Genomic DNA, 10,787 nt, shown 5'->3' with positions numbered 1-10,787 from the left:
TCCTTATGTGCAGCACCATCTATCGGAATTCTAGAAAATTTTAGATATTTCGGGGTAATTCGAGAAGTTTCTTGAAATTTCGAGGAAATTCAGGGAGCTTCTAGAAAATTCGAGGGAATTCAGGGAGTTTCTAGAAAATCCGAGGGAATTCAAGGAGTTTCCAGAATATTTGAGAGAATACAAGGAGTTTCTAGGAAATTCGAGAAAGAAGGAAAGACCATGGACGTATCCACGTACAATTACAAAAATTTGGTCAATTTTTAAAAATATTCACGTCATTGCCCAAAAAAAACTACAAATTGGCCGAAATTTTTGTGTTTATATTTAATATTAAAATTTTCGTATTTATATAAAAAAATAGAAAAAAAATGAGATGTCAATTCGATTTTTTTTGCATTAAAAAAAATTCTGATGACATTTTCTCCTAGAATAACTGCATGTAATTACACATTTATGTTTCATTCCATTTTTATGTAAATTCAACAGTTTCAGCTGAGTGACACGAAAAAATTTAGCACAAAGAAGAGTCTAAGAATGAATTACTGTTGGGAGAATCAAAGTGTCTGATTATTGTGCTGATTATTCCCCTCACATTACTCAATTTTTTTTTTCAATTTTTTAAAAATATTCACGTCATTGCCCAAAAATAACACCAAATTGGACGAAATTTTTGTTTTTATATTTAGTATTAAAATTTTCGTATTTATATAAAAAAATAGTAAAAAAAATGAGATGTCAATTCGTTTTTTTTTGGCATAAAAAATTCTGATGACATTTTCTCCCAGAATAAACCATGTAATACACATTTGTTTTTCATTCCATTTTTATGTAAATTCAACAGTCTCAGCTGAGTGACACGAAAAAATTTAGCACAAAGAAGAGTCTAAATGAATTACTGTTGGGAGAATCAAAGTGTCTGATTCTCGATTATGTTTTCGTTTTTTAGAGACTCTAAACTCAGTCTACGGAATTCAACTTTTTCAATTAAAATTATAGATTCATTTAATTAATGAATCCACAGTCTCAATTATATACTTATGAACAAAATCGAAGTATTCGTGTCAAGAAGTACTTACCCCCGTTCTCTTTGATGATTCGAATGTTCAATGTTGAACGCAACTAGTCACAGATGCCGCCACCGTACGGGCCATCGCGTCCGTGACGCCAATCGTGTTTTTTTTCTCTCACTTCGTTGCACTAGTCGACACCCCCACGACTGGTCGACGGCGTGGTCGGAGCATCCAAAGGATAAAAAATATTGAAAACAACCCCAACTCAAGCCACAAGTAAGTAAAATCACCCCTCAATCAATTCCCCAGATTCACTTGTTGAAGTTCCAAACAGTAAATTAATTATCAACATCAATCTCTGGGCAATTATTCTCCGGCATAACGAGACCCTTCTGCCCCATTCAATGTTCCATTCAACAGATATTGACTAGAATTTCACGTTTATTTGCCCCAAGATTAATTGATTCTCCGTTCAATATAAATTACCCACAATTATTATTGAGAAAAATGAAGGAAAAAATATCGAAACAATGAAATTTCTCAAAATGTTCGAGGGCTCTTCCTCTGGGACAGAACAACAACCTGTCGTCAGCTGTTGGCAATACTCCCTAAATAGAGGAAAAGGGATTTATTTTGATGTCGTAACTCCCCCAGAACAGAATAAAAAAGGAATTATTTTTCAACAATTGGACATTGCAAGTGCGTCAATTGTATTTTTAGTTTAGGTTATTTGGGTCACGTAACGAATGTAACGAATACATTTCTGGGTCAAACGATTGATTACTGAGGTAGGTGTTGAAATATCCTCTGGTGATTGGGGAAATTAAGTGAGGGACGAGGTTTTTAAGGGGTTTTGGGTGTGGGGGCTTGCAGGATGGACGAGGCGCCGAAATTGTACGGGAGGAGACGGAGTATCGTGAGGCGGATCGGCTCCTTTCTTCCTCTCAAACCACCTCCCAAGATTTATGTGAGCGTGACTGCTCTTCATTCCATGTCCAACTCGATGATCAATGAGGAGAGCAATGGGGAGGCTGGGAGTCCCAACGATTTTGGAGAGTGAGTAGATTTTTGGGGGGATTTTTTTTTTCTGAGCATTCAAGGGCGATTTCGTGGTAACAGTTGTGAAGGGCTCTGACAGGTGTCTGTTTGCTGTCCAATTTTTAACTCAAATGATACTCTTTGGTTGATGAATCCTTGAGAATACTACACTGAGAAAAAAACAAACACGTTGTTAAAGAAGTCTTGTTTGGGCCAACAAAATCGCTAGTTGAAAATTGCCAAAAACGAATTTGTTTGGTTCGAATTTGAAAGTCTCAAACATGAATAATTGTTCTGCTTTCGACAGCAACGAAATATTTGGCTCAAGAGGCGGATAATTCACACCAGACGGTGCCTCTACGGATGAAAATATCTCATACAGAGGAAAATTTATCAACAAATATTTTATCCCTACGTTACAAGATTGCTATCATATCATTATTATTGTTTATTTAAGGGGTCATTTGTTGTCTGTGGTTATTAGACAGCCGAAACGAAAAACTACTATCCCTTTTTTCGCATAAAACAAAGATTTTTCGGGAGCAAAATACGTATGGGAGTATCGAATAACGAAGGAGTAGTGCTAGAAATGACATTTCTTGCGTCTACAGATAATGCAATTTTTTTTTAACTACTAAATCTATTTTTGTGACAAATATTTTTCATTCCAGCGCACTCTCTCCATATTTGGCACAAAAAATATCCTTTTTTGATCATTTTCAAAAAACTATTTTCTTGGCACAAGTAAGACTTGTTTGAGAACTTTGTCGTTTTTCTCTGAGTGTAGCGCCGATTTTGTCTTATTGATGTAATTGAAAATTTTAACAAATTTGAAAGACAACTCTATTTTTGTAAAGTCACACTATAATTCGTCCGTTTCATTTTCATTCGATGTACCTCTCAATCGCAGTTTTGTCTGATGCTGAAATAACATCTGAAATACTTTTCGCTGAATGTAATGAAATTGAAAAATTCATGATCATTCACAGGAAATCATTTGATTCTGGAAATCACTGAGTCACTCGATTGAGGAGTGACCAGTCCCTCGGATAATGGCAAACGACATTGACGTCTATTTATTATTTAGCAATATCACTCGATGAAAAGTGCATTCCTAACTTATCATTTCCCAATAAACTACAAGTTATTCTAGTGCCCAAATAGATGAGAATTTAATGGAATTGCTGTGCATCGAGTTCTCCCAAATTACCTCAGACTTGGTAACTGCACTAATGCCTGAACTTTCTCATTTCGACAGAGGCAGACTGTCCGGCAGTAAACCAGACCTCTTAGAGCCAATTAGTTTCGGCTCTGAGGTGCGTCTCCTAGCCCTAGAGCAGGAGCTCCAAGAATTGAGAACGCAAGTCTCACTGATCGTTAAAACCTCCGACCACAGCAAGACCCATTGTACGTAATACAGTCGACAAAACAAAACCTAAACCAATGAATCAAAATAAATAGCCAGTTAATTTCAGATTCGTCGATGGCTTCATTATCAAACGGAAACACGACCACTCATCAACCACCACCACTGCCCCCACCCCTCCCACCACCCACAACCCCCCACATCGCAAGACGATCGAGCCTCCAGGACCACAAATTGGAGGACAGAAAGAAGCCTCTGGTAGTGCAAAAATCAATGGGAGATATGCTCAAAGACATTGACAAAGTTAAATTAAAACCTATCGAAAGGTAAAATATTTAATTCGATATAAAATCCCCTCAAGGCAATCAATTGTTTACAATTATTAGTCTTTACCTGAAACTAAAATCGATTCATATCCAGAGATCTTCATAACTCAAATCAATTGAAAACATTTTTATCATCAGACGTTTAATTATTTTTATTTTCATGATTTGTAGCAGACTCTAGTTTTGTTCAGTCTCCTTTTTTTATTTTTCTATTTTTATTTTCGTTTAGTTATTTGCAGAGTTGTAGATTTAATTTGTTGATAATTGTTTATAAATAGTACATGTTCAATTAGTATTATGAACAACAATTCAAGTAAGGAATTAATTTCTTCCTTTGTTCACCAATTGACTTGAGGGAGAAAACAAATTAGTTATTGAAACGTCACTCACTGTTTTAGGTCCCCTGGAGGTCGTCCCCTGCGTCCAAAAAGGGTAAACGGCCCGTGGAATGATCTTCAGGAGATCCTTCGTAGGAGATACATTGCCATGGGACAGACACCAGACAGCAGAAACTCGTCCACCTTGACCATGGACGACTCCTTCTGAGATTAGAGGAAAATGTTAAATTCCGAAAATTTGGTATCAGAAAGTACTTGAGGGTTTATTTTTTATGGGGGAGATACCTCGAGCATTCCTGGGGCCTGAGGGGTCTTTAGTTTATCAGATATGTGACAGATGAAGAGGCAATAGTGGAGTGGTGGAACGTAACAGGATGAAATATTTTTTAAAAAAATCAGTAGCGAAGCGGTAAAGCGGGTCAAGTCGATTTTGACTTTTGATCAGTTTTTTGTGAATATCTCGGAATCTAAGAGAGATACTAAAATTCTTCTCATAACCTTTTTTATAACCCTCAATTGGCTCTACAAAAAAGGTTATAACAAAAATTTTGCTATCTCTTTAAGATTCTGAGATATTCGTCAAAAACTGGTCAATAGTTGAAATCAACTTGACCCAGTTTAACGCTTCGCTACTGAATTATTGTGAGGGGTTTCATGGGGAAATGTCAGGAGATTTTTGTCTCAGGAAATTTTTAAATTTAGGCAGAGGGAAAAAGTTTCGACATTTTTCGGGAAAAATCATGGATATGGATATGGATTCAGAGGACTTGTTGCATTCCACCACTTTGTTGTTGGAGTAGGCTAGAATGTTCATAGAAAATTTGACCATAGAATCAGCAGCTCCCCTCTGGGCTAGTCCTAGTGTTGTACACTGTCCCGCCATTACGATCATTGTTGACACGGTGAGTTCAATTGAGCAGCTCATCCCCTTATTTCCTCCGATCGTGATTTTTTGTGGAGTTTAGTGAGATACCTCAATACCTCAGAACGCATAAACGTATCCCTCGAGTTTAGGTGACGAAGGCCCAGTAAATAATAGATAGAATCTCAACATCGACTTCATTTTTTTGATAATTGAGGGGACAACTTCCGATGTTGTGAGGAGTCGGAGCAATGAAAGAAAGATTCGCAATTTAACACTTTCATACAAAAAATTCATGTGATTTTTAATTGACACGTTCCTATGATTTATGCATATTTTAATTAATCGATTTTATTATTCCAAATTTCTTCTTTCATCTCCTAAAAATTAAAAACCCCTGCAATGTTCGTTGCAGGCCGATCACGTCCTTCAATTAGGGAATTAGGAAATAATGGATAAATATAACATGTACAGAGGTGTTTTATACGACGAGGATTTTACCAACAAATACGATAATAAAGCGTTATTGTTACGTAATACGAGAGGAAGTCATTGTCTTCATGTTAATTAGCCCTCCCCCAGCCCCTTTTTTCTTCCATCAAGATTTTTTTTGTTTGTTTGATGTTTTTAGATTGTTTTCTAGGATCTCAACATCGAATTAATTTTTTTTATAACTAGGGAAGTGGCGCGCGCATAAAATGTGGGAGACTCATGTTAAGCTAAGTCATCATAGATGGCTAATATTCATTCATTATTCCGATTGCTTTTAAGAATGATTAATTTTTGCAAATAACGAAAGTTCTAATAGGATGTGGAGAAGGAATTGGAAGGTTATATGTTATTATTTCAACTTTAATTCCACTTTATTCGATTCGCTTGATTTTCTTTATCATTATTTTCATTGTTTAGGTCATTGGAGTTAGCATTTAACTGTAAAATTTAGTTTCGGAAAAAATAATAGGAGAATTAGATGTCTCATGACTTTTTAAAAAATAATATGAGAAGAATAAATAATATTTCTTTTATACTATAATATTTTCTCAATATTTTATTCAAAAAATATATATGTAATAAACATATGTTTTGAAAAAATGAAATTTTTAAATAATCTAAGATGAACAAATATTTTTTTTATATTTAATTTATTTCTAATACAGTAATAAAAGAAGAACATAAATATATATATATTTTTTTTTGCTGACAAAAAACGTTACATTCTTTTTTTTAAGAACATTGAGGGGACAAATTCCGATATTATGAGGAGTCGCTTCGAGCATTGAAAGAAAGATTCGAAATTTAACACTTTCATACATCAAATTCACGTTTTCTTTTTTCTTTATTACTGCGCTTCACGTGATTTTTAATTGACAACTTCCTATGATTTATGCATATTTTAATTAATCAATTTTATTACTCCAAATTTTTTCTTTCATTATATTTTATTTTATCCTATTTACTAAAGATGAAAGAAACGTGAATTGTTTTATATCGATATATCTCGAAACTGCCTGACCGCTAATCCTTATTTCTGATTTGTCAATATGTGACGAAGTTATTCACAAAAAAAACACGCGGCATTTTCAAATTCTTCAGTGGTAAATTTTTTTTTCACGTCATATATAGATATAATATATATATATTTCACTTGTATATATATCATCGGTGAAATTAATAAATTCTGTCCTTTTATGGAGACCGATTATTTTAAAAAATTGAAGATAATTAATTGAAAATGAAAAAGTCTTTATAGATTCTTCTACTCTACTTCGATATTCACTTCAATCATTAGTCGAATTCTCTTTGATTCATTATCAATATTTATAAGGTATTCATGAGAAAATGACATTTAATAAATTCCATTTCTTCATTTCAACAACTGAATAGATCAGCGCGCGCATAGATCTTGTCTCCTAAAAATTAGAAATCCCTGCAATGTCCATTGCAGACCGATCACGTCCTTCAATTAGGGAATTAGGAAATAATGGATAAATATAACATGTACAGCGGTGTTCTATAGAACGAGGATTGTTACGTAATACGAGAGGAAGTCATTGTCTTCCCATTGATTACCCCTCTCCCATTGTGCCCTTATCTTCATCTTCAACTCATTTATCGCTTCGATTGTGCCTAATTATTCGTGTCAAGTGGTCACGTGTTCCCTCCGTTTTCTCTCTCCCCTGAATTGTTTCAATACTTCACGCTCAGATGTCTCCACCGACTCGGAAAACCCCCCGAAAAAAATAGACGCGAAACCATCGCGGGAATTCCTCGGACGAATGACCAAATACCACAATTTCAATGAACCCGGAAGACCATTCAACTGGCCAAATCAATTCTTTAGATGTAAATGATTGGAAATTGGAATTAATTTCGAATGAATTATCGTGAATGACGCATTTGGGACGCGGTAATGAGAGAAATCGGCGGAATAAATATTGATGGACAGACGGAGAAATTCGAAATCAGTGAAAATACATAACTTTACTTTCTTATTTTTATTTCGAATCCATGGGAATTGACGAAGGGGGCTCGTACGTCCTCGGCAGTCTCCGGCTTCGACCCTGCGATCCCTTTCCGTTTCACATATGTGGCCTTTGAGTTTACAGTGAGGTTATGGTGTTGTGTTTACAAAGATAATCCTCCCATTTTAATTGTGGAAATAAACGCCGGATGACACGGGTTTTTGTTTACAAGTGTCGCAGGGGATTTCAGGGGGTGTTTTCCGTGCGAGTGGGGAAATTGCTTGGGAATCGATTTGTTAACGGGAAGGAGTATTGAGTGTAGATCATTATCCAGGGACATTATCAGTGACGCGTCGGTAAGTGGATGATACAAACCATTCAATTAATTCATTGATTAATTGCATGGAATGAATTTTCGGCAGCAGTTGAAAATACATTTCCAGGCATGAGTGATAAAATAACTTGATGAATTATTTAACTCGTTAATTTTGGAATCCCAATTTTCTGCATTTTGTTTACAAGCAATAGGGGCGGGTGGGGTAAAACGGACACTTTAGACTTTTGTTTTAATTACTCATAACTCAGAAACAAATTTATCAATTCAGCTCAGTTTAGGCTCATCACAAAGGGAAAGAATTGTTCTTTGCAATGAAGAAAAAATTATTAAATTTCATCAACATTTCAACCCGTCATTAACATTCAAAAAAAAATCAATATTGTCCGTTTTACCCCCACCTCCCCTACGAATCAAAAAGAACTACAAATCAATTTTTTTTTAATTCGTTCTTCGTGAAAGAAAACAACAATGCACTTGTCGTTTGGAATTTTTATCGTGTTTTATACATTTCAAAGCAATACGAATCAAAAAGAAATACGCATGAAAAAAATGATTTTTTTAGGGTGAATGGCCGAAATAGGGGAGAGTGGGGTAAAATGGACACTTTAGACTTTTGTTTTAATTACTCATAACTCAGAAACAAATTGATCAATTGAGCTCAGTTTAGGCTCGTCACAAAGGGAAAGAATTGTTCTTTGTATTGAAAAAAAAATTATTGAATTTTATCAACATTTCAACCGCTTATAAACATTTAAAAAAAATCAAAACTGTCCGTTTTACCCCAACCTTCCCTACGAATCAAAAAGAACTACAAATCAATTTTTTTTTAATTCTTTCTTCGTGAAAGAAAACAACAATGGACTCGTCGTTTAGAATTTTTATCGTGTTTTATACATTTCAAAGCAATACGAATCAAAAAGAAATACGAATGAAAAAAATGATTTTTTAGGGTGAATGGCCGAAACAGGGGAGAGTGGGGTAAAATGGACACTTTAGACTTTTGTTTTAATTACTCATAACTCAGAAACAAATTGATCAATTCAGCTCAGTTTAGGCTCATCACAAAGGGAAAGAATTGTTCTTTGCAATGAAGAAAAAAATATTAAATTTCATCAACATTTCAACCCGTCATTAACATTTTAAAAAAAGTCAAAAGTGTCCATTTTACCCCAACCTCCCCTATACTGTCATATCCTCATGATAATCGTTGATAATTTTTATAGTTAACAAAAGTATTCAAGAATATTTTCCCACGTGAGTAATTAATTATTTTCCATTCAAATTGAAGGAATTATGGGACTGCCTCAACTTCCACTGGACATCGAAGTTCCCCCGGGCGTATTATCCCGCCGAGGAGGCGTGATAATCCCCCGGAATGTTCTCCAGAGCATAATCGAGGTGAGTTTCCACAAATGTTCGACCCACTGCTGAGGCATCAAGCCCAGCATCCATTAATATGAATTGGATTCAGGGATTAATTGTGATGAAGTTTTGCGATTCGATGAAATTTGTATTTTAATGCACCGTGAACATTCAATTACTCCGGATAATTGGCAATTTCAACGCTCAATCATCGGTTCCTCTTTCCCCTCGGGTTTTATGATTATGGAGATTTGGAATATTGACGATGGGATAGGGAAATTTTGCTCTGCAGGGGATGAGAAAAAGTTTTCCGGAGCCCTCAATTTTATTCCGCTTCTTCGGCCGTTCGGTTTGTTGTGTAAATGTGAGGGATCCGGTGCAGGTGCGTGAAGTTGCCCTCTCGGATCGATACTGCAGCGGACGCACCCCTGGGCTCTGTCGAGACACTTGCGACAAGCCCCTGGGTCCCTCTCCCTCTTCGCGCGGCTGAATCTACCATTAGCGTCACGCGATAGCTTTCGGAATTTAATTCCGATGGAGAAAGAAATGTTTTTGACGAAAGTTTTTTTTAATGGCGCTGAATAAAAGGGGAGGATTTAGGGAAGACGACGAAGCAATTTTTTAAGACGAGTAAAACTGTTTCCAAATTTTATGTTTCGATATTTCTGTCACTGCTGAGGGTTTTGTTGTTGTTTTGGAGGCGAATAAGTGAGGAATTAACGGTTGTTCGATGTTTAGACCTGAATTTAAGTCGTGACCTGAATTTAAGTCACGATGTAAATTAGCGTCTCGACGGAAATTTAAGTCACAACCTGAATTAAAGGATGGGCCTAAATTGAAGTCGTCAGTTGAATTTCAGGGGACCTTCGTCCGAAATTTACATTAGTATCTGAATTTAAGTCGCAACCTGAATTTAAGACCGGGTCTGAATTTAAGACCCAACCTGAATTAAAGTCACCTAAATGTCCGTCTCCATTTAAATTCCAGTGACAACCTAATTTTAACCCCTAACCGAAATTAACGCCGTAACCTGAATTTAAGCCACGATCGGGATTGAAACCACAACCCTGATTTTAAGTCATCTTCAGAACTCAGGTTCTAGCCTCAATTCCAGAGACGACCTGAATTTAAGTCTCGACTTCAATTTAAGCCGCAGCTCCAAGTCACTACTTAAGTCGCCTAAATTCAGGTCTCAGCTTAAAAATTTAATTCCCGATTCTTACATTTCTGTCACATAATGGCGGGGGAACAGGAACTGGAGTCTACAATCTCCCCAGTACGACTTTATGTAACCGGAATGCCAACCCTTAATCCCCCCACCCGTCTCAAAAAAATCGACCTCCCTATTAATTAATAATTGATCCCAAGTGATGAGATCCGATCAATTAGCCCCTCATGCATAGATATTCCTAATTTTTATTTTTTTCCTCATTGAAGTAGTTTTGAAGAAAATTGCGAGCTAATAAAAAACATTTGCTAGTTAGTACTTTTTTTAAAATAAATTTTTGAAAAATCACCCCTGAAAAAAAAGCGTTATCCCCCCATATTTCATTATTTCTAAAAAAATTTATCACCAATCGGTAGCAAATTGTTAGAAGATTTTTGCGAGTTAAGAAAAAATCGTCAATGCACTCCTATTATTGTGTAAATTAACAATTCCAATTTCAACTGAAAACCAGAGTTGAT

General features: G+C 35.7%; 2 protein-coding genes across 5 annotated transcripts in view; both read left to right on the top strand.

Moving 5' to 3' along the window:
- The first annotated feature begins 1,197 nt into the window (after positions 1–1,197).
- LOC107041314 (mitochondrial fission regulator 2) lies at positions 1,198–4,463 on the top strand. 4 transcript variants are annotated; one of them, XM_015261805.1, is made up of 6 exons: positions 1,198–1,286; positions 1,731–1,798; positions 1,884–2,066; positions 3,307–3,455; positions 3,524–3,740; positions 4,139–4,463. In XM_015261805.1, exons 3-6 carry the CDS (start codon positions 1,885–1,887, stop codon positions 4,284–4,286), a joined length of 696 nt encoding a protein of 231 aa, XP_015117291.1. In that variant the 5' UTR covers positions 1,198–1,286; positions 1,731–1,798; position 1,884; the 3' UTR covers positions 4,287–4,463. The 4 variants fall into 4 exon arrangements, with proteins under 4 accessions (XP_015117291.1, XP_015117292.1, XP_015117295.1 ...); XM_015261806.1 differs by having other exon boundaries at positions 1,203–1,286; positions 1,565–1,798; XM_015261808.1 differs by having other exon boundaries at positions 1,216–1,286; positions 1,736–1,798.
- Positions 4,464–7,578: 3,115 nt separating this feature from the next.
- The window catches only part of LOC107041345, a 71,956-nt gene continuing 68,747 nt past the window's right edge, over positions 7,579–10,787 (top strand). Inside the window, exons 1-2 of the mRNA XM_015261857.1 lie at positions 7,579–7,758; positions 9,028–9,137. Of these exons, the coding sequence (XP_015117343.1) occupies positions 9,033–9,137 (105 nt within the window). The 5' untranslated portion in view covers positions 7,579–7,758; positions 9,028–9,032. The remainder of the gene's footprint in view (positions 7,759–9,027; positions 9,138–10,787) is intronic.

This window comes from Diachasma alloeum, unplaced genomic scaffold (genome assembly GCF_001412515.2).
Source record: "Diachasma alloeum isolate Michigan unplaced genomic scaffold, Dall2.0 Dall_scaffold_00362, whole genome shotgun sequence".
NCBI lineage: Eukaryota > Metazoa > Arthropoda > Insecta > Hymenoptera > Braconidae > Diachasma > Diachasma alloeum.
The sequence above is the reverse complement of the archived record's forward strand: the minus strand, read 5'-3'. Positions and strand labels throughout refer to the sequence as shown.

Excerpts from the sequence above, each read along its gene's own strand:
- LOC107041314 (XM_015261805.1), top strand. The coding sequence starts at position 1,885 with ATGGACGAGGCGCCGAAATTGTACGGGAGGAGACGGAGTATCGTGAGG. Across the intron at positions 3,456-3,523 it reads CGACCACAGCAAGACCCATT|ATTCGTCGATGGCTTCATTA; the intron begins GTACGTAATACA and ends AGTTAATTTCAG. Across the intron at positions 3,741-4,138 it reads AAATTAAAACCTATCGAAAG|GTCCCCTGGAGGTCGTCCCC; the intron begins GTAAAATATTTA and ends TCACTGTTTTAG.